Genomic DNA, 25,790 nt, shown 5'->3' on the forward strand with positions numbered 1-25,790 from the left:
TATATCTATCTATAGTATGGCACTAACATGTCTCCAACTTGTCAACTGTGATACTGAAATCAACCGCACCTTCAGGGAACCATTCCTACACTAAAAGTATTTTGTGGTAGAGGTTCACCAAGTGTCATTTAAACAAATGCATCAAAAACAGCTGGTGATGCTGTTTGACATGACAACGTTGTTGTTAGGGTCCTAGGAGGGTAAACTACTGCAGTAAACTGTTTTTGTTGATGTCTGCAGGCCTGGATGGGGCAAAGAGTGCCATGGTATCCCCTGCTAGTTAGCCTCATTTGCTATGTTTTACCTGTAAGCTATACCGTGATAAGCATGTAGAAAGCTGGACAGCTTTGACAAAGTGTTGCCTTGCATAACATTACAATGAGAGGTGGACAAATTGCTTTTGCAGTAGCTAAGTGAACGCAGAAACCACAAACACCGAGAAATAATTAGCAAGGAGCAAGCTAACTCATCATAAATGTGTCCGATTTTTTTCTCACGCTTCTTCCACAAGCCTCTCCGCTTACTCGGGAATGTCAAGACAGGTGATTGCGGGCTAGACAGGAAGTACCTGGATACGTGTCCTAGGCTACAGCTGGGAGCTAGAGCTAACTTTGGCTAACGCTACCAGCTCGAAGTCCAAAACAGTTGGACCACTGAGCTTTTTCAGGAACACCCCGCCCGGCTCCGGAGGAAAAACACCCGAGAGTGAAGAAAGGAAACAAGTCTCCATCTTTATCTGCTCGCAGATGTAGCTCTAACATAAGCATAGGTAGCCGTTTAGAGAGTTGTCAACTTACTTATTTGAAGGTTTGTAGAGTTGTTTATTTTGTGTCCGATAAGTTGCAGCGAAGATCGTGTGTTGTGTCAAAGATGAATTACTCTGGAGTTTTATTAAACATTTTCCGGTGTAATGTATGGCGCATGCGCGTTATCTTCAAAACCTACCTTGCATAGGAATTTTTTTTTTTGCGTGGATATTTTCACAAACAGAAGCTGAAGGAAAATATTAATAAAAGACCAAAAACGTGTACCCACTCTTCCAGTTTAAAAATGTCTAATTAAGCGGGCCAGAGGAGGGATAGCTGATCAGCGAGTCTCTCGTGAAAAATAACTAAGCAATAAAAAAAGTTCAAATCTAATGTTATTAATTAAAAGCCCATTTCATAATCCCGGTCAAGAAAACATACATTGTTGAACAGTTTTGTTCCCAATTAATTACACGGACATACACGCTTAACCAGAAGTAGACAAAAAATAAATGAATATACTGTGAAAATATTCCCCTTTCTTCCTTTATTAGAAGGAAAAAAGGTGTTGATAAAGGTTGCATTGACATTTTCTAAAACACATTATTTGAATTAGTTTGAATCAAAGATAGTTAAATATATTATTCCGCCAACGTTTTGGAAAGAAACTGGTGATATTTGATGCTTTTATAATTTCGAAGACTTTTCACCATGTGAAATCTACTGTACGACTTCACTTGAATGCACCACGGAGTTAACACGCGGCCGTAAAATGTTGAGTAGACGAGCAGCTGGTAAGCACGCCGTTTCCATAACAACGCGATCAGGAAGAACGGAATACTGAAGGAAAAGGCGCTTTCGTTCGTAAATTTTAAAAAGCATGTTATTTAAGATAACCTACATTAGCTTCTCGCCTTCATGGCTCGGTGAAAGTTGAAAGACTTTATCCTCTGACTGTAACAGCCTCGTTTGATAAAGATGTCGTTGTCCACGGCCAGAGCCAGTCCAGCGCCAAGCGAGCAAGCAGACGGTAAATTATTCATACCCATCCACTGCTGTAGACTTTCTACGTGCCAATGCTGCTCAGAAAGTTACAAACAAAACATTATATGTAGTCATGCACGATTAGAAAACGTCTGTAGAAATGGCTAAAACCAATCCAGTCCGTTCATGTACATTTTATATGGTACAACCGTACTCTCTATGCAAAACAATTAAACAAAGATGGGTACAGTTGCCAAAACTTGTACACAAGAAAAAGTGGTGTTACTTCAAAATACTATTACTGAAGTACGTGCAAGTAAAATTGTGTCATCAAAACATTACTCAAGCAGACGTACATTGTTAGATGATTAACTGATTTGACAATCTAAAATAATTCTGGTATTTTTAAACAGGAAACCCAAAGGTTTTGAAACCACCTACATAGCAGGCAACATGTTTATGCTTAAACAGATCAAACTACCTCCAGTGACAAGATTGTACTCATTACAGGTACAATACCTGTACCTGTATCAGTACAAGTACCGATTGTACCTGTATTGAGTACAATCTTGTCCCAGCCTAGGTTTTTTCTACCTAGAGTTTGCATGTTTTTTTCTATGCTTTCTTGTCATTAGGACCACATCAGACTGAGACAAGGGAAATTCCCAAAAACAACAAAACATTCTCAAAATGGTCAAAAATGATAATGAGGGACAAGACAGATAAACTCCAAATAAGAACTTTGGAAGATGGTTATAAAGCAATTAGAGATATTGACCAAAGCTCATTTTAATGGTTTGAATAAATAAAATATTATTTATTTGCTTGAGCACTCAGTACTCAAGCAAATACAGAGTATTTGCTTGATTTTTCTTAGAGACTGACCTGAGAGTCAAAGTTCCAGATGGGATCAGGAAGGAGCCTGTCAAACAAACAAGCATCCCAGCAGAACTGCTGCTCAGCCTCACCTCCACTGTCTCCAAGAACACACAGGGCCACACTGCACATCACCGAAGCTGTGAAGTACTTACTGTTCTTTCTTCTTTACACGATATTTTGTGATTCATACACATTTAAAGTACAGTTTTCTTCAATCTTCTCAATAGACCCATGTTTAGTTTATTTATAAAGACAGTCGGTCTGAATTAAGATGCTGACATTCAGCTCAAAATATTTGACAATCGCTGGAGAAGATTGCTTCAACATTCTTACATGCGTGTCTGCTTTATGTAAAATGGAAAAAAAGTATGTCAGCGCCCCCTTCTGGGCCCTTTCATTATTTGTCCATTTAGGGTTTGATTTCAGTTCTCTTCATGAATTTTGTACATTCTGTAAAAACTATATATATTTTCCCTCACCCAGATTTCTGTTTTTTTTTTTTTGTTGCACTTCAAAATTTCCCATTATTAAACAAGTTTTAATTAAAGACGAATATGGCCTGAGTGAATCCAAAATGCAGTTTACAAACAATGGTCAAAAGAAAAAAAAAGCTACCACGCTAATCTCACAGTGGATGAATTTCTCCCCATTCAAGCTATTTTGAATATTAAAGTCATATGATATTAGTATAGTCATATGATATTATTAGTATAAGTATGATATTAAAGTCATACTACAACATTTCAATCAAATTCAAGTGCAGTCAGATCTGCTTAGGCCACTCTAAAACCTTTATTTTGAATGCATTCTTTAAATATTCACATATGGACCTGTTGGTGTTTTTTATATAATTGACTTGCAAAATAACCAGAATAAGTTTGAGCTTTAAAAATTTATTTCATGTTGTCAGAGAGGCTCTATGTAGTTAAGATTATTCTACAGGTCAGGCAGTAAACAGATCTGAGCGTGATCTGAGAATTTGTTTAATTACACAGAATTCACCATTTAACATATGTATTCACGTTGGGCTCAGTTGGGTTTCATAGCCATTGATAAAGAAACTCTTGATTTGATAACCCTTTTATGTATTTATTCAAGTTATCTTGATCTGAAATATACAAGTTCGACAAAATTAGTCCAATCTAAAGAAATATGTCAGGGTGCTAAACTTTTCTTGCTGCAATTTTTAAACAAAGAGACTTGATACAAATATATATAAGCATAGGTTGATAAGATAGCAATAACCCATATTTTTGTACAGAATGATGGAATCAGACGGCCAGATGGAGTTTGGCATTATCCGCTTGGACGCACCAAATACAAATACTTTCTGGAACAGCCAACATCGCTGACAGAAGCCGGCAGGTCAGTTAGGGGAATGAAACTGTAACAATTGTTTATATAAGTTATTCTCAAGTGTGACATGTTATGTCTTTACAGTTCAGGTTTTGGTTAAGGTCAGCTGGAGCCTGACCTTAAAGATGGTCATGAAACAATGATGAAGAATAAACAAAAAATCCTTCACACAGATGTGAGCGACTGATAAAGTTAAAGTCAAATAGAAAATAACCACTTACTAACTCATCTTGCGACAAGCTGTGGAATCACCGGGTATATTTAGTTTTTCAATGCAACGCTTTTGAATTTTGGCTTCTTCTTTGAATATTAAATAATATGAAGCCTGTTGCATATAAGGACTATGAACAGAAGAATTGACTCTCTTCCTTTAATCATTACTGTATGTTTTCCACCATTGCAACAAATGCTAACATGAGTTTTAAAAATTAACATTTGTTAAAATAGTCCACTATATAAAGAAAAATATGTTTCTTCTGTGTGTGGTGCCTCTGCAGGGATATTTCATTCCTGTGCGATGCTGTGCTTACACAGAAAAAGATGACTGCTCTCCCACCACTGCATGAGAAGAGCTGCAACGGAGACATAAAGGTGAGCTGCATAACCTCAGGGTTTGTACAATTAGGTATTTTGAAAGTACTTTATTTCCATGTAAAGTCCTTGAAAGCACTTGATATTCAAACAGCAGTTTTGTAATGAAGTGCAATCTAACATTTGATTAAAAGCCTAACTTTTTTACCATATTTTCATACACCTATAAAGACATTATTTTTCTCTCTCTGAAGTTAAATCAGACTAAACTTTTCTTGTTTTTGGTTATTTATATCTGCTAAATGTTGTTCAACTTAGGAAGAACATTGTTTATTTTATTTTTGGATATCTATTATTCCTAATTGCTCTATGAGTTATTGACCTGTGTGATTGAAATAAAAGTTATAATATTGTCTTTTACATGTTAAACGTTAATGAAATTGGGGGATTTTTTTTGTTTAATTTGTGTTTTGTTTTCAGACCAGTCAGGTGTGTAAGGTGTGTGTGTGAGAGACATTTCTAAACATAAAATTGTGTTATATTTTACACAAATGTCCCTGCTGTAGAATGAAGACTATTGTCACAAGATTTTATTAATAACAGTAATAAATTATATCATTATAATAGTGAATTTACACTGTCTTTTTTAGTTAATTTGTATTGTTTTATCTCCAAAGTTTGTTGCTGCAAAAATAAGACAAGAAACTTATCTTGAAAATTAAAAGTGTACAAACCTGTAAGCAGATGGTTGATATTTTTAAATTTTTAATTACGAGAGTGTCCCATATTGTTGTTATTTTAGCAATATGTGTGAAAATGTTGCCAAAGTAACTTGGGAATAGCTCCAATGGAATATAGTCGTTTGTGTTAAACCTTTTTTTCTGCCCCAGATAAAATAAGATTTAAAATATCATAGCTGTAAAATGATATCCATGTTTTTAAATCCATCCATTTTCTAAAGTGGATATATATTGAGTATACATTGAGCAGGTCGCTATTCCATTTAGTTCACCTTTGGCAAGCGTTAGGAAAAAAAATAGAACACACGAACAAAACTTAAACAAAATAAAAAGATTACCATAAATTATACATTGTACATCAAAAACAACCACCTAATGTAGTTGATAGTTAAGCTAACAGTTGTGGTTTTGGAGTGTGGAAGGAAGTTGGAATACCCAGAGAAAATGTTTTTTAAATTGAAACACTTGAATATCATTGAAGGTCACGTTTTCTGTCTCAGTCTTGTCACTACCTAGTTTTTCCATTTTCTGTCAAAGAAATACTTTTATTATTTAGTCAGAACATTTCCAACATAACACATTGCACATTGTTTCAGTTTCTAGTTGACAATGAACTATTTTTTTTCTTTTTCATCAGATTTTTATTTCCTGTATTTTTCACATTTTGCAATTTTGCTTTCTCCCACCTTTGCTTAATATGTCCATGTTTCATGATTTTCCTTTTGTTTAACTGTTTATATTTATTCACTTCCTCACTTTAAAGGTTTTAACATGTTTTTTCTCTGTGTCATCACATATTTCAAACAATTGGTTTTGGATTTAACCAGTGTGAAGTATTCCTGGGGCAACCATTGCCATTAATTTGAATAAGAAGCCAAGCCAATCACAAAATGCCACCATTCTGTGTCTCTCAGAAATTGAATGTCAAACAAAATGTGATCCCTGAAGAGTATCGTATTGTGAAGAACAAAGGAATACAATGCCTCCAGTTGTATGAAGAGTAAGTTTCCTTAATATTATTTAGTGCAGTCCCTTCTTATATAACGATCTAGCGTTTTCCTGATTTATTCCATATTGTACCTCACAGTGCATTCACAGTGCAACTGAAAGATCAGGAGCAGAAGTTACGAGTCCTCCCATCACTGTGAGTCCAAACATATAAATTAAAGTGACAGAAAAAATTTGTAACACTTCATTCTAGTGTAATAAGCAATTAACTTAGGAAACATAGTAGTAAAACAGACCTTTAAGCATTACAGAACTCTGTATGTGTGTGCAATAATACACATACTGCATTTGTGGGAATGTTCTGTGTGCAGGAGGCCCAGTGGCAGGCTGGAAGTGATCCAGCTGATGCGGATGATGGATGACATGCTGGAAAAGGCTGGAGTGGATCAGCAGAACGAAGAGCTGACCGATCTGTGCCAAGTTAGTTTTCTACCTCTGCAACTGACATGAATGCTGTGTTGTCATTTTTGTTTAATACAGAGAAAAACCTTTAGTTTGCATAATTAAAATGGGAAAATACACAAAGAGCATTCAGTCAGTGAAACAACATAAGCTACTTTGACTCAAGGGACTTTTGTGACCCAATTTTTAAATTTAGCTTTTATTTGTTTTATTTGATTCTCAGGTTATCGGCAATCTTAAAGAATGAAATATAGGCAGATTTCTTTTATTCTGATATTAAAATTTTATTATTCAGTTCATTGCACAGTGATTTACATATGCCCACACTTCTCTCTTGGGAACAGTTTTGTCTTTATTTTTGATATAATGTAATACCCACATATATATTTATACTACGAATACCTAACAAAATAAAAAAGAAAACAGCTTTTTAGGTGGAATAATACTGCACATTTAAGCTTTTTGTCAATGATGAAACAAGAGGTTTGGTGACCAAAAGAGGACATTATACAGAAAAGCTAAATAAAAAGTATAACTATGTTTAGGAACGGATAACGTATGAGATCAGATGATTTGAAAGTTTAGAAACAAACCTGAAAAAATATTTTTTTTACACTTTAATTAGAGGAAATGTTTGAGCCTGAGGGTAGAAAGTGTAACCAAATTTTAAAAGATGGTTCAAACATTAAAGAATATTTACCAATTACACAAATGGCCTCCTTCTTAATCTGCGATGTAATATGCCAATGTAGAGTGTCTGTGTTTATCATTTCTGTCAATACCACTAAAATGCTCAGAGACCTTAAGGTCTATGACTTGTTTCGCAGCTCGAGAACTTGTTGGAACTGGTGAAGACAGAGCAGAACATCTACAACATCGTTTTCCATGAACTGATTAGGCAGGTGACCGTCGGCTGTGCTGAGAGAGGACAGCTCCTCGCCAAACTCAGGTTAGCAGCTAACATATTTAACCTTAAAAGCCTTGGAAAAAAAACAATGACTACACAGACATGAACAAATGCTTGTGAAATGCCATAAAATAATATCTTATGGCAGTAGGAGTAATAAACGTATGCTGACTGATTGTATGTGGATGCACAAAACCTTTTCTGTGTTAATATGATAACCATATAAATTTAGAATTATTTGAACTTTCATCTGGTGTCATCTGGAACAGTGCATTTGGTCAGATGACTCTAATATTTAGTTTTTCCATTAATAAACACTCCAGGTGGATCTGGAAATATAAGGAAAATACTTTCATAATCCTGCTTGAACATGGTGGAGGATCCATGGTGCTGTGGGTTTCTTTTGCTTTAAAAGTCTGTGGGAATTCTGTTAGTGTGCGGCATCATAAACTCTTTGAAAGACTATGGATTTTTAAATAAGCCTAGCAACCTCAACTAGAGGTTAAAGGTTGTTTTTTTTCTCTTTTCAGTGTGAGATTGAAAAATAGTTTTGAAAAAGCAACTCTTTTTTTAATTAAAGCAAATTAGACATTTTTTAAATATATTTTCCTCTGCTGATCCAGAATTTCTTTTTGTTCCAGGCAGCGGTACCAGTCTCTGCTGGAGCGAATCCCCCAGTGCCTGAAGAAGTTACATACTGAGGTGGTGGCGCAGCGGGCTCTGGACCGTCGGCTTATTGAGCAAATTTACCACATCAAGGCATCCATCCAGCAGATAAACATGTATGTAAATCAGGGTCAGAGTAGTAAAAGAAAACAAGTGATTTAACTGTGGTCTCAGGGAGATTTTTATACACCAACTAGTTTAAGAAGAGATAATAAATGCCCTAATTTTCAATAATATCTTTCATTTAAACAAAGGTGAAGGTAAGAGATGCGTGTCTTCTCATTTCCATGCTTGTGTTTATGTGTTCTTTTCTCAGGGAACTAGCAAAAGTGAGAGACCATGATGCTTTTGTTTCCGATAAGATGGAGCACGCACAGGAGGAACTTGCCAAAAGCTCCAAAGAAACTCTCAGCTACTCAGAGTCAGTCTGGCAGACTTATAACAGTGATTAATGGCAAACTACATCACCATTCATCAAGTAGAACAAATAAGAATTAATTGTTCTAAATTGATGTATTAGTACATTTACTTGGTTTTGCTTCTGGGCACAGTCTATATTGCTGTATCTTAGCTTTTTTTAAAAACATTGTATAAGTAAGAGCAAACTTCTTTTGCCCTTTTTTCTTGTGATGGATGTGAAATGGGACAGTTTTTAAATATGCTTGACAAAAATGCTACCTCTGAAATGATCAATGTGCCTCTCTAAGTGTTGTCCAGGGTTACCACCATCTGTATGAGCTGCACAGGACTCGTCTGGAGGAGCAGCTGGAACAGTTGACTGAAGACAGAGACCATTGGAGCAGGTTCACCTTCAACCTCGCCCTCAAAGTACAAGAAGCCGTTTTGTTGTGTTCTCTCTTTTTTTGTGTACAATGTTCTTTTTTCATCTCTTTGTGTAACAATAAACAAAGGAATTTGATTTTTAGGGATATGTTACAAGTAGGACTGGACAATATGCCTGAAAAAAGGTGTCACAACATAAGGGTTTCATATCAGTCAATATCAATAATTATTAATTAATTTTTTGCTTTTAAATATCTGAAAACCTGCCAAACTGGTGGTGCGGCTAAAGTCTTTCCTGTGCCTACATCTCCCAGAATGCTGTGTGGTTTTGAATTGGAGTGCAGTGAAACTATTGAACATTCTCTCAAACGTATTATCTATTGATATTGATCATGTGTGAATCAGGATATGTACTGTTATTGATTAATTGTCCAGTCCTAGTTACATGTTAGATTTGCATTAAAGCATATTTTTCTTATAAACATGCCAGTTTAACCCATGTTTGTTTCAGGTTTTGTTAAACAGTTTCTTTTCTGTCAGGTGATTAAAGTGAAGAAGCTCCAGCTTGTCAGTGAGCTGTATGTCAGTGGGGAAGGCTGGTTCGAGACAGCACATGACTGCCTCGTCTACATCACCACAAAGGTGAAAGTCAAAGCACACTCTTTTTTCCCACCACAGGTGTACGCTTGACTGTGCTACTCCTCCTACTGTAGGATACACATGATATGGATGTCATAGTGGAGCTAACCAACAAGTGGAAAAATCAGCTGACTACCCTCATGTTGTTTGTGAAGAAGATTCAGCATGCTCAGTTTGAACAGATCTTCTCCTTGAAGGAAGGCCTCAAAAAGTGGCATCTTCACATCAGGACACAAAATCGGTGAGGAGATTATTTTTAAAACAAATTTTCTGAACATCTTTTTGAATCTTATTTTGCACTTTTATTGACACTTATAAGTATTCTTCATGCAATTCTCATCTGATGTTATTAGGAATAAGGTTCCAGAATATGACATTACAACAATGGCAGAAATCCATGCAGACTTATGGAGGTGGTCAAATGTAAGAGAGGATATTTATTTTCTTTACCTTCTGTGGTGTTTTTTGGGAGATTATCTTTACAAAAATACAGAGTCTTACCAAATATTTTTGGTGTAGCGTGGTATTGGATATCCTGGAGCATAAACTCAAAAAACTGATTTAAACCATTCGATTGTAGCTCTGTAGGCTTATTGTTGTGCTGAAGGATGAACCTTCACCTCATTCTCAAGTTTTTTGTTTGGTCTAACACGTTTTCTTTCCAGGTTGTCTTGTATGTGGCTCTACATTCCCTGTGATTGAAAAGCATTCCCCCACCATGAAGCTGCCACTGCCGTCATTTACCGCTGGGATGTAGTCTTTACGACGAGGCTTTGTGTTTTTTGCAACACATGTTGTTGTGCATGAAGCAGAAATACATTTGTTTTGGTTTCATCGACCACAGCACCTTATTGCTTTTACACTGTAAAAAAAAGAAAAAAAAATCTAATTTCTGGAAAAAATTTTACAGTAATTCCAACCACCATAGAATTGCAGTTGCCAGAATAAAATTCTGACAACCACAGAATTTTAGCACACTGCACTGTGCACAAATACGGTTCCTTCCGGTATTTTACAGTAAATTAGAGATGCCTATTTGCTTCTCTTTTTATGTGAACTTGTGGAAGCTGTGCAATACTACTTCTTTCCGTCTGCTGTATTTCTTGGTCCTCTTTTTTTTCCATTGATGTTCTCTATGAAACCTTCAAAGACTGCAAATTGTGATACTTTGTGTTGCTATAAAATCCCAAGAAAATGCATTAACGTTTGTAGTTGTAGCTTGACAAAATATGAAAAACAATGTGTCCAGAAATTAGCAGTTGTTGTTTTTCTGAGGCTTTACTGTTTTTTTTGTTTGTTTATTTGCAGAAGCTGTCAGTTGTATGTGAGGAATGCCAAGAAGGTGAAAGAAAGGCTATATTTCAGAGGAGGCTGCATGAAGTCTACAGTACCATGGATAAATTTGTAAAAATAAGCTTTCAGACTGTTGAAAGGCACATTTTCCCTGATGCTGAGCCTGCTGTGAGCCTTGAGACTATAAGAGAGCTGGAGAATGTCCTAACTGAACTTCTCAGACAGTATAACACCCAAGCCAGTGGTGAGAGCAGATATTAAACTTATATTGTTATTGACACATGCACAACTGTTAGTCACTTTTGTTTTTTCTCTGTTAGTCTTCATTTAGTCTCATGTTAGCAAGGTAATTGTTAATGAGTGAATTAAAAAGCTGAAAATAATTCCTTCTGCAGATATCCACCAACTCATTGCATCCATGTTTAACCTGATGGACCTCTGGGCTTCTGTAACTCATAGTGCGCTGCAGCTGTTTTCTCCTCAGTCAGCGATGACCGCCTCTGATTGGACTAAACTGGAAGAAGCTTTTTCTAATTGGAGGAACATAGTTGAAGATATATTGTTGTACTTCCCCTTCGCACAAACGGACAAACAAACGGACCAAAGAATGGTCAAAAAAGTCCCTGACTTGTAGTAAGTGTTTTATATATTCAGTTTACCTTTCTAAATTTGTAAATTGAATCTCTTAATATACAGTGTAAATTGTGAAAAGAGTAGAAAATGCCTCGTTGAATAATATTTTCTAGATAAACCTCAATATTTCAAGAGCCTTTTAAAAGTGTTCATTGCATCTTCCTGTGGTCAAAAAGCAAAGCCGTTTTATTATCATAATTCTTATTATCACAATTGGACTGATCTGTTTCTATTAGTAGAGCAAGAAAGATTTACGTTTTTGTTCAAAATACTTTTAATTTCAGCATTTATTGTTCTAATTTCCTAAAAATAATAACATAATTGGGATTTTTGGTCTATTGAAGAATAGTTTCTCATTCTACAGCAGATTACAAGACTAGTTTCTATAAGATTATGAAACTAAAGTAAGAGTACATATTTACCATGCAGTTTCACTGCAATAAATTATTACAGGGATTAGGGCTGCATGAGATTGTATTCAGGAACATCTTCATGTACTATTTATAAATTGCTTAAAGTTCTGTGTTGTGTGTGTCTGTTCAAAAAGCTCAGGGACAGAAAAGGCTTTAGAAGAGGTTCAGGAGCTCGCAAATCGCCTGTTCAGCTTCACTGAGACTGAGAACAAGAAACTGCTAGAAGAGGTGAGTTTTAAAACTCTTCAGGAAAATATCACATTTATGGTCCTGCTTGTGGTCAGGAATTTTGTTCTTTTTGGTGACCAGACTGACAAATATTAGCAATATCAAATAAGAAAAAAAAAAAATAGCTAAGAATTATTCAAAATATAATTTTACAAAAAATTAAGCAGACTTGAAATGGATTTTTGAGCATTTTGGTTTGATTCAGAGTTCCCAGGAATAGGATTTGAGTTCCTCTATTGAATCGATTTTTTTCTCCACCTGAACTTTGGGTGCCATTGAGGTAATGAGATCCTGTCCATCAGAATTGAACAGATTAAACCTGCAATTTTCACAACATTTTATGTGTGGCAGCCATATTGAATCTAACTTCAACGTTGGACCAGGGTTTCTGAATTTCAAGTCACAATCCTAACTTCAAAAAGTGTTCAATTTCATTTTAGAAGTAGAGATAGAGTAGGTGCCACATATTGATGAGCTATTAGTCCTCACAGCTGTACTGAGTTTGATTCCTGACCTTTGCTGCTGTCTTTCCCCCTTGTGTCTCTGCCTATTTCCTGTCTGACTTCTGTGAATAAAGGCCACTAATACCACAAAGTATTTCCCAACAAACACTAAAAGTATCAACTACAAGTAGATCACAATATAACTGCATCAGACATATTATCCCAAAATGTTGTCCTCACATTTTATACAATAATTAATTACTGCAATTGATATTTTGTCAGTGAGCAGCCATTGGCCCAGTGTGGATGAGAGGGATAAATAACTAATGTTTTCTCTTTTTCCTTAGTTGACTGTAATAGTGCAAATGTTTGTTTCATTGGCTCCTTCCCTTTCAGGTGGTTTGTCTTCATGAAGGTCAAACAAACTTGATGATGGCTCTGTTGCTTCACATGTTACCTGACCAGATTGAGGAAGAAGATAAAGATCCACAACATAAAGACAAAATAAAAAACTCAGCACAAGCTTTAGTTGAGGATGCAGAAAGGCTTTCTAAGAAATTGGTCTATTATTCCAGATTTATTACCAGGTAACAAAAATTGCCACTTTCTATTGTTGCATTAAGTGTTGTATCAAAAAGGTTGATGGATTTATACAACAGAAAATGCTGTTTTTCTATTCTAGATCATCCAACTTAATTTTGGAGCAGGCGTTGATAGTGGACCCTATTGATGCACAGATGGAAAATAAGACAGAACAGTTTAAAAAGCTGCAGGTAAATGAGACTGCAGCGTCTTTCTAACTTTGACTGTGGCTCTAAACTTTTCTGAAGATGTTTTCGATAGCCAGTGCACAAGCCTGCAGTTGTGCAGTAGTTTAGGCTTTGTCAAAATACCTCTATTGCAAAAATGAATATTTGTCAGTATTAAAACATGCATAAAAGGTGATAATTTTGTAGAATCTATAGCAAATGTGTGATTAATAGTAGACTACATAAGTAGGAGTTGCAGTTAGTCTATAATTTTCAGACTATTTTCAGTACATGTGGTTTTGATATGACATCAATTTATTTACCAAGCTTAATTTCTATCCTCAGACAGATGGTAATAAATGGTTGGCAAGTTTGAAAATACTGCTCAAAGAACTTACTGAGAAATTTGAGAAGAAACTCATCATGCAACCCAAAGAAACTTCAAGTATCCCTCAGCCACCAGAAAGCATGGAGACTGAGGTGACAACCCATCATAAAGGCATCCCAGAGTAGTTAGACTAAATGATAATTATGAATGAAGTGAAGTGGTTTTCATGTTCCCTAAGTGTGTGCTAGATATGTAAAAATCTTAACTTCTGCATGTTTCTAATTCTGAAACTAGTCACAAAATATGGATCTGTTCCTAACCTCTCTATGAAGAAATAACATCTCACATGTAAATAATGAATTTTGCAACTATTTAGAGGGAAGGTAGTTATGCATTACTAAAGATCATGTTTGTTTGTTATGCAGATTGTATAAAAACAAAAAATCTGCTAACAATTATTGGTAACTTTGTTAAAGGAGAGGAAACAGAAAACAAAAACATTATCTGCTACTGGATTTGGATTACAAAATTGTTCAGAAATATTTAAAAATGCTGACTTTTTCATGCCTTTACACATTTGTCTGATACAGTTTATAGCCTATTTAAAAGACTGGTTGGTTAAATTGTTGGACATGTTTGTGTCTGCATGTATTTAGTGCAGTCTACTTTGTGAATCAGTACAGAAATAGCATATAGCACATCCAAAAATATAGATTAATGCAATGCTTTGCGAAGCCTTTGCCTTGTTCCATAAATGATTATGAGTATTAGCTGGGAGCCTGTGTGTGTTTACAGACCAGTGAAGGTCCTTCACAAGAGCCCACGCAACATGACGAAACTACAGATGGGACTGAACCAGAACAAACTGAGGTTAATGATATGAACTAGACAAGGTTTGACAGCGTTAAGGTTTAGAGTAGTTTGTTAGGTTAAATGACAAATTTTGAATGAAGTTAACTGTTTTTCAAGTTCATTGCTAGATATGTAAAAATCTTAGTTTCTCCCTGTTTCTAATCGTGAAACTGGACACAAAAGACGAATCTGCTCCTAGTCTCTCAACTCTTTTATGCAATTTAGAGGGAATGTCCTCCATATTTAAATATATTTATAGTTCTGCATTACCAGAGGTCGTGGCTGTTTGACTTGCTGATTGTGGAAAAATGTAAAAAATATTGGTAACTTTGCCTGTGTGTGTTATAGACCAGTGAAGGTCCTTCACAAGAGCCCACGCAACATGACGAAACTACAGATGGGACTGAACCAGAACAAACTGAGGTTAATGATATGAACTAGACAAGGTTTGACAGCGTTAAGGTTTAGAGTAGTTTGTTAGGTTAAATGACAAATTTTGAATGAAGTTAACTGTTTTTCAAGTTCATTGCTAGATATGTAAAAATCTTAGTTTCTCCCTGTTTCTAATCGTGAAACTGGACACAAAAGACGAATCTGCTCCTAGTCTCTCAACTCTTTTATGCAATTTAGAGGGAATGTCCTCCATATTTAAATATATTTATAGTTCTGCATTACCAGAGGTCGTGGCTGTTTGACTTGCTGATTGTGGAAAAATGTAAAAAATATTGGTAACTTTGCCTGTGTGTGTTATAGACCAGTGAAGGTCCTTCACAAGAGCCCACGCAACATGACGAAACTACAGATGGGACTGAACCAGAACAAACTGAGGTTAGTGATATGAACCAGACAAGGTTTGACAGCGTTAAGGTTTAGAGTAGTTTGTTAGGTTAAATGACAAATTTTGAATGAAGTTAACTGTTTTTCAAGTTCATTGCTAGATATGTAAAAATCTTAGTTTCTCCCTGTTTCTAATCGTGAAACTGGACACAAAAGACGAATCTGCTCCTAGTCTATCAACTCTTTTATGCAATTTAGAGGGAATGTCCTCCATATTTAAATATATTTATAGTTCTGCATTACCAAAGGTCGTGGCTGTTTGACTTGCTGATTGTGGAAAAATGTAAAAATATTGGTAACTTTGCCTGTGTGTGTTATAGACCAGTGAAGGTCCTTCACAAGAGCCCACGCAACATGACGAAACTACAGATGGGACTGAACCAGAACAAACTGAGGTTAGTGATATGAACCAGACAAGGTTTGACAGCGTTAAGGTTTAGAGTAGTTTGTTAGGTTAAATGACAAATTTTGAATGAAGTTAACTGTTTTTCAAGTTCATTGCTAGATATGTAAAAATCTTAGTTTCTCCCTGTTTCTAATCGTGAAAATGGACACAAAAGACGAATCTGCTCCTAGTCTATCAACTCTTTTATGCAATTTAGAGGGAATGTCCTCCATATTTAAATATATTTATAGTTCTGCATTACCAAAGGTCGTGGCTGTTTGACTTGCTGATTGTGGAAAAATGTAAAAATATTGGTAACTTTGCCTGTGTGTGTTTACAGACCAGTGAAGGTCCTTCACAAGAGCCCACGCAACATGACGAAACTACAGATGGGACTGAACCAGAACAAACTGAGGTTAATGATATGAACTAGACAAGGTTTGACAGCGTTAAGGTTTAGAGTAGTTTGTTAGGTTAAATGACAAATTTTGAATGAAGTTAACTGTTTTTCAAGTTCATTGCTAGATATGTAAAAATCTTAGTTTCTCCCTGTTTCTAATCGTGAAAATGGACACAAAAGACGAATCTGCTCCTAGTCTCTAAACTCTTTTATGCAATTTAGAGGGAATGTCCTCCATATTTAAATATATTTATAGTTCTGCATTACCAAAGGTCGTGGCTGTTTGACTTGCTGATTGTGGAAAAATGTAAAAATATTGGTAACTTTGCCTGTGTGTGTTATAGACCAGTGAAGGTCCTTCACAAGAGCCCACGCAACATGACGAAACTACAGATGGGACTGAACCAGAACAAACTGAGGTTAATGATATGAACTAGACAAGGTTTGACAGCGTTAAGGTTTAGAGTAGTTTGTTAGGTTAAATGACAAATTTTGAATGAAGTTAACTGTTTTTCAAGTTCATTGCTAGATATGTAAAAATCTTAGTTTCTCCCTGTTTCTAATCGTGAAAATGGACACAAAAGACGAATCTGCTCCTAGTCTCTCAACTCTTTTATGCAATTTAGAGGGAATGTCCTCCATATTTAAATATATTTATAGTTCTGCATTACCAAAGGTCGTGGCTGTTTGACTTGCTGATTGTGGAAAAATGTAAAAAATATTGGTAACTTTGCCTGTGTGTGTTTACAGACCAGTGAAGGTCCTTCACAAGAGCCCACGCAACATGACGAAACTACAGATGGGACTGAACCAGAACAAACTGAGGTTAGTGATATGAATCAGACAAGGTTTGACAGCGTTAAGGTTTAGAGTAGTTTGTTAGGTTAAATGACAAATTTTGAATGAAGTTAACTGTTTTTCAAGTTCATTGCTACATATGTAAAAATCTTAGTTTCTCCCTGTTTCTAATCGTGAAACTGGACACAAAAGACGAATCTGCTCCTAGTCTCTCAACTCTTTTATGCAATTTAGAGGGAATGTCCTCCATATTTAAATATATTTATAGTTCTGCATTACCAGAGGTCGTGGCTGTTTGACTTGCTGATTGTGGAAAAATGTAAAAAATATTGGTAACTTTGCCTGTGTGTGTTATAGACCAGTGAAGGTCCTTTACAAGAGCCCACGCAACATGACGAAACTACAGATGGGACTGAACCAGAACAAACTGAGGTTAGTGATATGAACTATGGAAGAATGCCTCTTAAAGAAAAACCTTGAAAAACCACAACTTTAAATAAAATTAAGCAAAGATTAATTTTAGCTTAATTGATGTACATCCTTTAATACACTGCCATTTTGCTGGGTATTTTCTTGATCCACATGCAGAATTATACACAGAAATGTATTTACACAGACAGAACAACAAGGGGAAGGCCTGAACTCTGGGTTCTCTGGCAATGATTAAAGATGGCTGACAGAACTGCAGTAGGTGAAAGTGGGATGTTAGGAATCCAATGGCAACTTGATAAGAGGAGGTTTGACATTACTTTGTTGTTGTGGAAACCAAGTACGTGTCTTCAACTAGAATGGCTGATAATCAGGCAAAGACAGTTCTCTCATCGCTCCTTAAAGCCACCTCAGATAATCAGCTAATTGCAAACAGGTGCAGCGTTTTCAGCAACGCAAAGATCTTCTGTGGAGGACCGATCTCACACACGCACACATGAACATTACATCTATTACATTAATTTGTTAGTAGATCAATGAAAGATGTTTGTAAATAAATATGATAGTAAGTATTATTTTGATTATTTTTTAGATGATTGAAGAACCTGAAACAGAACAACAAGAGGTCAGTCAAATAAATCATAAGTTTTTAGTGGTATTTTAAGGTCATGCTGGTTCATGCTTAGCATTGGGTTATTTTCTGTTTTACTTTTGCAGAAGTTAGTCGTTTTCTATGAAAAATTAAAAAAAATATGATATAATACGTTTTTAAACAGTTGTCTTTACTTCTATTTTTAAAATCTCTTGGGAGATTTTAGAAAAAAAAATCAGAAAACTGATTTGCTGCTTGTATTGTAATGCTGTTTGTTCATGGGATTATTAATGTAAATAAAACTGTGTGCTAATTGGTGTTCTAATAAGTTCTAATAATCAACCAAACTCTAATTAGATAAAACCATTCTTCTAACTAGTTTTACATTGTTGTATTTAAATGCCCGATAAAATAAACCAATTGTTTTATCTTCATTCTTCGTGTTTGTGGTTTTGAACATTGTCTATGTAATCAAAGAATAAAGTGCAAAAGATGCTGAAGGTATACAAGAATATTAAATATTTTTTTGTTAAATAGAAATAGTTTTACAAATGTGAATTTCTTGTATTCATTATTATAGTAAAATGAATAATGCTGTCGTCCTGCAGAGGCCATCAATTAAGCTGATAGACTATGATGGAAACATCATTCAAAGATATCAGGATGACAGCATGGTCCAGCTGCCTGGGGTCAGATGATTTAAAACATGGATTTTTCAACAATTGGCAGAAATAGTTGCCTTTCTACAGAACTGAATCATCTGTTTGACTGAACTCAGTTTGTATGTTTCTATCAGGGCAATGAGCTGGTTGTGTGTCCAGTAATAGAAGAAGCTCAAAAAGCTTTCTCTGATCTAGCATCACTAGTGCTGCTGCAGAAAGAACTAAGGTAGGACATGTGTCTCCATTTTCTGTGCTTGATTTATAGTTTTGAGAGGCTAACACAAATAAAAGTTACAATTGTCTTGAAAAAGTATACGCTCAACCTTCTTTTTCACATGAGAACCACAAAACTGAGTGAATTCAGTTGAAAATGATGTTAAAGCAATACACAATAATAATTACTGTTTTATCTGGAGTGGAAATTATAAAGTTTAAATTTTTTTTTCTATAAGAAGTACACAAAAATGTGTATCCTACATATATATTTGACTTTCTTTATTGTGACACCCCTGATTAAAATCCTGTACAACCAGTTGACAAATGAGCCTTATTTGAAAATATATTCTAATTAATGGAATATGACTATTAAAAGGTTTTGCACAGCCTTGTATTTTTGTTGTATGAGATTGTGGCCTAATTATTTTTAAACAATAACAAATCAGTCATTTGTGTTAAAATGCTGAAAATGTTACAAAGTAAAACATATTTGGTAAAAGTATATCAGAAGTGGAGCAAGGAAATGCATGTATCTTTTTTTATTTTTATTTTTTAATATTCCTATGATTAACATGCAGTGTGGCTTTCACTAAGTTGTGCAACCAAAAAATGGAGGCATCTCATGTTTTTTCTCAGGGACTCCGAGAAGCTAACAATAATTGCTGAGAAGCGAGCTCGGGAAGCTGAGGAGGCTCTGACTGAAGCGCTGAATAAGATTAAAGACCTGGAGAGATTGCTCCAGCGTCAGCCTGCTCCCGAGTCTCCAAGCAAAGATGGTAAAACCTTGCTACTTCCTGGATAAAACAGACATGAGCATTAAAGTTTACAATGCCTTTTTAATTTTTTTCAGAGGAAAAGATAATGCCACCTGATTCCCCACCTATGGCTGCAGATCCAACTTCTGAAACATAACCCACATCTGAATCCGAAAAAGAAAGCAACGCCTCAAAGAAAACATGTTGTGACTCTATGTTTATGTTTGAGACTGTCTTATTCATTTTTGTTGTATTTGGCAAAGAAGAAAAATATAATCGGCTACATTTAACAACCCACGACTTCTCAAAGTGTGATGCATAAATAAAAAACAAACTGAAGAAAACAGAAAAGCAATGTACATTTACAGTATGGAGAGGTTTTCTTTCATCGCCTTATGAAAGAAAGGCGATTCTTTCATAAGGCGATGAAAGAATTCTTGTACACCTCACTCAGGAAGTGAGGTGTACAAGGATACACCTCACTTCCTGATACTGTGTGTGCTGTGCATTTGCTTTCTGTGGCACCTGTCAACCCTTTGTCCCTTCAATATCTCTCTTCTTCCGGCTGTATTAATAAATGTCTATGCAAATATTCTTGGGAGTTCCTGTTTATCCTTTGCTATTTCATAAATTGAAATTAAAATGATGAATATATTTTGATATTTCATTATATTTAATGGCAAGAAAGATAATATAATTGTGCATAAGCTGAATATAAATAAATGCACGTAGTTTAAACAATGTTAAAGTTTGAACAATAATGAAACTGCAACTTTTGCACCTAGAATAATCTGCAGATGTTCTGGTGTTTGTTTTCTGGTGAATATAAATATTTTCATATGACTTTGATTTTGATGAAACTACACTGGTTTCCAGTTTATTTTAGAGTGGAATTTATTGGAGATCTTTTCACAGATGATATCAGAGGGCTTCTGCATCCATATGCCCCTGTTAAGTCTTTAAAAATACAAATAAAAACATATTTTAAAATCGCATTTCTTAATTCCGTTTACATTTTTATACTTTGAAAGGTACTCAGTAAATAAAGTTTTACTTGTAATATTAATATTTTTATTCTATTTTTCTGCCCATTCCTTCCAAAAAACATTTATTTGTAATATATATATATATGTCTTTGTTACCTTGAAAATAACTGCATTCAGCTTTTATTTAAAATGTTAAATAGTATATTGACCCAATGTGATTAAATTACATCCATTTAGCAAAATATTTTTACTAAAATATTAATGAAATGTTCGTTATGTCACATCATCGGAGAGTCTCTCTCTGATGCCGCCATCATGTCTCCTCCGTCTTCAGAGAGAGGAGGTGGCGGTGGGAGGGAGGTCAGGTCAGAGTTCATGTTGAGAAGATCTGGGACGAGAGGAAGGACCAACGCAGGCTGGAGATGACGGAATGAGGCTCTAAAACCTTCCCAGGCAGCTGTCTCCCTTTCTGATGCCTTCACCTGCTAGCAACCAGAAAGACCTGAAATGTATTTGTCCCCTTTCATCTGAGAAGCCAGAAATTATTTCAAAATGGACCTTAATAAAACATACTAAATAAGTTTTGTTGTGTTTGTTACAATATATGAAGCAAAACAAGAATATTAAGAAGAAAGAGTGTATCTGAAACTGATTTTAAAATGCAATGCCTTACAGTGAACTGCTGTTGTCTCTTGGCCTCGGCATCAGCAGCCAGGCTCTGCTGTAGCTCCACAGGAAAACTGAGCTCGTCTCTGACATGAAAATCAAACAGAAAGACACTGAGGGATCATTTTTTCTGGCTCTAATTCTCTTCTGTACATTTCAAGTAAGTCAACAGTACTGGAAAATTATTTTAGAAATTAATTAACAAAATTTCTGAAATAAATTTCTGAAATTGTCAGTTCTTGTCAGTGGAAAGAACTGACAATTACATGTCTTACATGTCAGTTCTTTCCACCCTGATTCCCCAGCGGCAAGTGACAGAGTCCAGCGTTTTCCGAATCTGCTCTCCGATCCTCCGCCTGTGCTGCAGGATGTGACTGAAAGTATGCTGGGCGAAAACATCTCTGATGGCCGCCTGAACCAGACTCTGTAGCACCGAGGTCAGGCTGGACAGAGCTGCGCTGCACAGAGCCACATTCTCTATCTGATAATAACACACAGCGCTCAGCTCTGGCCTCGCCAGGTCCTTCGTCACCACCTGCAGGAAGATGTTGTAGGAAAAAGTCAGATATTTCATTGCTACTTTTTGTGTGATTATTTCTGACTGCCAAGTGTGTGTTTTACCATGTGAGAAGGAACCTTCAACATCCGGAGCCGAATGTCAACTTTGTGGCAGACGTCAAGAAGTGGAAGATAGAACAGGAGGCCTGGAGAGAAAAGACAGAGCGTAAACATCAGTATTATAGAACATTTCTCGGAAATATGTGGCATGATTTATGACCTTAATGTGTGACCAACCATGCTTTATGCTGTTTCTGCTGATTGCTATTATTACTCACCAGATACTAATCCTCAAGGAGTGTAAACATCATATTTTTCAAACCAAATACAAAATGTTAGACTTTGATACAACAAAAGAAACAACAATAACATCGATTTGAAAAGGAATCCATATTTTTCATTCCACATTAGACAAAATCTTGAATGCACACATTTTGGACTTTACTTGATACATCAACAAATGTAGTGTATAGTTATGAAATTAGAAGAAATACTTTTACATTTTTAACAATCTACAAAGGGTGATGCATATGCAAATTGAAACAATTCAATAACATTTGGCAACCCGTTTTACAATATATTGACAACTCTAATTGAAGAAGGTTCGATTTAATAAGATAAGGTGTGATAAGATATAAGTCATAGGAAAAGGGAGGTGGATAGGATGCGGGATTGTCCTTGTTCAATTTTGCCACTTTTGTTTTGTTTTGTATTGTCATTATGGCTAAATCAGAAAAAGAGGACAAAGTTGTTTTGATTTTTCATGACTGTTCCCTCAATAAAACTGTTTGACAAGAAGTCTTCTGTGATGGTGTCAAAGATGCTGAAAAACGTAAATGTGTCTACATAGATGCCATAGCTGGGAGTAAAAGTATTTTTTAATTAAAATAACACATGGAACTTGCATGAATGAAGGTAGGAGTGCAACACATGTATGTTTGTCAGGTTGCCACTTTGATTTGCTGTGTTCTAATCTCTAATTACCTTTACAACACCTCCCTCTAGTGGTTTAAGGGTAGAGTGTTTGGCCAGGGGAGGAGAGTGTTAATCAGAAAAGCAACCAGGATGCCTATAGTAATATGGAGGAGCTGCAGAAACCCTCAGCTCGGGTTGAACAATCTGCCACCAGAGCAACTCCAGCTTGTATGTTAGAGTGGCAAAAAGAAAGCTAGAAAACATCCAGTTGCAGTTTGCAACTATATGATAGGGAACACAGCTGAAGTCAGAAGTTCTTGGGCAACAAATCAATGTGCAACGTAAAAAAACAACTAACATTGTCACAGTGTTAGTCACAGTAGACGTGCCCAACTCCATTCCTATTGAGCTACTTTCCAGCAACTCTTAGATGCATCCCTTCTTAAAAATTGATGTTCAGAGATGCTCTGTATTTTCTTGTGTTAAGCTGGTAGAGACATAAAGTGTGAACACTATGTATATTTGTCTTCATACTTCACAATTACGCAGCTTTTTAATCCCAAATCCCAGCAAAATGCATTGAAGTTTGTGGCCATAACAAGTTGAAATGGGAAAAGCAACATCAAATAGCCTTTCATCTCTTCTGACCCATATTTTGTTGAAGAATTTTGTTTTTCATCATCATTAAAAAATAAAAATCAGATATGTTAATTTATATTACAGCATGAAGAGGAAAGAATGAAATTGATTTGTGCCTACCTGGTCCCTTTGGTTTCCCTCGCAGTAGATGACCAAGTCTGAAAATCACAGCTCTCTCGTGCTCTCGCACTACCTGTGAATCAAGATAAGAGCTCTCAACTCAACAATGTTTGCACTACAAACTAGACCACAAATACTTATTAATACTTACAAATATTTTATGTTTTTACAATGTAGCTTTTTCTTGAAGTGCATAGATGAGTTTGAATCTGAGATTCAGCTTAGATTGGATGACTACTAAGCTTTAAATAAAAAATTAGTTGATATGTACTGTAGTTATCGGTACAAGACAAGCTTGAGATATCTAGGTTCACACAACCGTCAAAAAATGCATGCATATTCTTCCCATTCACGGATGCGTTTTTTCTATTTCTATTGACAGTTTTACAGTTATTTGAAGTAGATCACTGTGAATTGATCTTGGAGTTGTAGTTCATACTTTGACACAGAACCAGATGGAAATAGGAAGGAAGAGGAGAACCAAATTCAAGGCAAACACCGTCAGCAGCCACTCAAACACTCCCAGGCTTTTGTGCTTTAGACCTGCAGAAATGGATAGCGCTCTGTTCAACCACAACATGCAGAAAGACAAACATGTGCTTCAATTAAATCTTGACTTAAGATTTCAGAACTCAACTGCCTATACAAAAGCTAACATAAAAATGCTAAAAGGAAAACAAACAATTATATTCCTGTGCATTAACTCACCGTCCTGCTCCGCTGCTTCCAGCAGCCACAAGTTTTCCTCCTGGACTTTGGTTTCTCTAACACGGTCTATGTCCACCACAGTAGATTTCAGCTTAACCTCTGCCTCTTTCTCCACATCCACCTTCTCCTGATTTGCGTCTGACTTCTCCATCTCCCTTTTCTCCTTCTTGACCGAGGGAGCTCCAGCGTGGTGACCTGCCTTTGGCGGTTTCTGATGATGACTTCTTTCAGGCACTGGGGCTCCACTCTCCCCTTCCTTCTTCCGTGGCATTGCTCTGGATCTGTGGTTCGGCTTCACAGTGACAGGCTTCTCCATATCTGCTGGAAATTCAGCTGTAAGCAATGTATGAGTGACGGCTGGGGAGCTGTTTTCTTTTGTTGGGTCAGTACTGCTTTCCTGACCTGAAGAGAGAAGAAATTTTGGACCTGGTTCAAATGGAAGTTGACGCTCAGGTCTGAGGTGCTACAATCTGGTGATGGGATTGGATAAGGATTGTTTGGACTGTCTGAGTGTGGGAGTTAAACAGCAGTCATAGGGGAGGGCCACTGGGAGTAACAAATGTTTAAAGGTGACCTATTATGCTTCCTTGAACAGGTTAGGATACAGTTCTGGATTATACAAAACATGTTCATTACATTTTTGCACTAAATCATGATTAGATAATGAGATTTTACCCTGTTCAGTTTAGCCTATTTTGAGTTCCTTTTAGTATGAGATGTTTTAGGGCCTCTTGTCACTTTAAATCCAAATAAGCTGCTGCTGGTCACACCCCCAACTCAACGTTCACACTCATGCATGAAAACAGCTGCAAACAGATGTGCAATTATACAACCGTACATCTTTGAAAAGCGGAACTGGAGCCTCCTGCACAGTCAACAAGAATGCAGGAGGTGGTTTGTGGTTGGTAAGCCAACAACAAAACACATATTGTACAGTGAATACATGGGTAAAACCAGGTGACCAAACGTGTTCATGCTCTTTGAAGGGCTGGGCTGAGGTTGCTAGGTAACAGGATGGGCTTCGTTGGGATTGATAGTTGAGGAGCAGTGCCTGCTGATTTGTGACGTTACATTCTGAAGGGTTTTCCAGACACCAAAATACATTAATTTATTGCCAAAAAATGGCTGAGTGTTTTTTTAAGCACTTCGCCCACTTTTAGAAGCAGTTGAAAATGGAAGTATAAAACATGCAAAATTTTAATTTTGCATAATAAGTTCCCTTTAAGATAGCAAGAAACATTGCAAGAAACAAGATCAATTCATGGCAACAGTGAAACATTTTCATGTGGAGATTGTCTCCATTAAAAGAAAGAACCTAAATGATATTGCTAGTTTTCTTTTTGCATTATGGTGACTTTGCAATAATTAATGTTGTTGCGTCACAGAAGGAGCTCCTATGTTGGCATCTTGATTAAACCCTTTCTGGGAGACACATGTGGGTTTTCTTTAGTTTCCAAAAACTGGTGGCTCTAAGAGGCCCTCAGTTTTGAATGTGTAACCATTAAGACATTTCCATGTAAGTTTTCATTTAGTTTCAACCACGT

General features: G+C 36.1%; 3 protein-coding genes across 7 annotated transcripts in view; 1 reads left to right on the forward strand and 2 right to left on the reverse strand.

Annotated features, from left to right (window-relative positions):
- Positions 1-899, reverse strand: part of rabgap1l (RAB GTPase activating protein 1-like) — a 118,189-nt gene extending 117,290 nt beyond the window's left edge. Inside the window, exon 1 of the mRNA XM_028026876.1 lies at positions 798-899. The gene's annotated coding sequence lies outside the window, so the exon portion shown is untranslated. The remainder of the gene's footprint in view (positions 1-797) is intronic.
- A 642-nt stretch (positions 900-1,541) lies between these two features.
- Positions 1,542-20,246, forward strand: axdnd1 (axonemal dynein light chain domain containing 1). Of its 4 annotated transcripts, XM_028026689.1 has the most exons (33): positions 1,544-1,776; positions 2,608-2,753; positions 3,871-3,974; positions 4,463-4,556; positions 6,151-6,236; positions 6,324-6,380; positions 6,556-6,664; positions 7,474-7,595; positions 8,195-8,335; positions 8,536-8,640; positions 8,927-9,047; positions 9,543-9,644; positions 9,716-9,882; positions 9,995-10,064; positions 10,950-11,178; positions 11,330-11,567; positions 12,115-12,208; positions 13,048-13,238; positions 13,334-13,424; positions 13,746-13,880; positions 14,524-14,598; positions 14,929-15,003; positions 15,334-15,408; positions 15,738-15,812; positions 16,143-16,217; positions 16,547-16,621; positions 16,953-17,027; positions 17,358-17,432; positions 18,022-18,054; positions 18,630-18,710; positions 18,818-18,909; positions 19,536-19,675; positions 19,750-20,246. In XM_028026689.1, the coding sequence occupies exons 1-33, from the start codon at positions 1,725-1,727 to the stop codon at positions 19,809-19,811; spliced, it is 3,462 nt and encodes a 1,153-aa protein (XP_027882490.1). In that variant the 5' UTR covers positions 1,544-1,724; the 3' UTR covers positions 19,812-20,246. The 4 variants fall into 4 exon arrangements, with proteins under 4 accessions (XP_027882491.1, XP_027882493.1, XP_027882492.1 ...); XM_028026690.1 differs by lacking the exons at positions 14,929-15,003; positions 15,334-15,408; positions 15,738-15,812; ... (1 more) ...; positions 16,547-16,621; positions 16,953-17,027 and having other exon boundaries at positions 1,542-1,776; XM_028026692.1 differs by lacking the exons at positions 14,929-15,003; positions 15,334-15,408; positions 15,738-15,812; ... (2 more) ...; positions 16,953-17,027; positions 17,358-17,432 and having other exon boundaries at positions 1,542-1,776.
- Positions 20,247-20,770: 524 nt separating this feature from the next.
- On the reverse strand, positions 20,771-24,710 carry nphs2 (NPHS2 stomatin family member, podocin). Of its 2 annotated transcripts, none has more exons than XM_028026696.1 (7): positions 24,247-24,710; positions 23,978-24,081; positions 23,539-23,611; positions 21,928-22,010; positions 21,582-21,841; positions 21,314-21,392; positions 20,771-21,122 (listed from the first exon to the last, which is right to left on the reverse strand). In XM_028026696.1, exons 1-7 carry the CDS (start codon positions 24,560-24,562, stop codon positions 20,919-20,921), a joined length of 1,119 nt encoding a protein of 372 aa, XP_027882497.1. In that variant the 5' UTR covers positions 24,563-24,710; the 3' UTR covers positions 20,771-20,918. The 2 variants fall into 2 exon arrangements, with proteins under 2 accessions (XP_027882497.1, XP_027882496.1); XM_028026695.1 differs by having other exon boundaries at positions 20,771-21,125.
- Between the last annotated feature and the right edge of the window lie 1,080 nt (positions 24,711-25,790).

This window comes from Xiphophorus couchianus, chromosome 9 (genome assembly GCF_001444195.1).
Source record: "Xiphophorus couchianus chromosome 9, X_couchianus-1.0, whole genome shotgun sequence".
Taxonomy (NCBI): domain Eukaryota; kingdom Metazoa; phylum Chordata; class Actinopteri; order Cyprinodontiformes; family Poeciliidae; genus Xiphophorus; species Xiphophorus couchianus.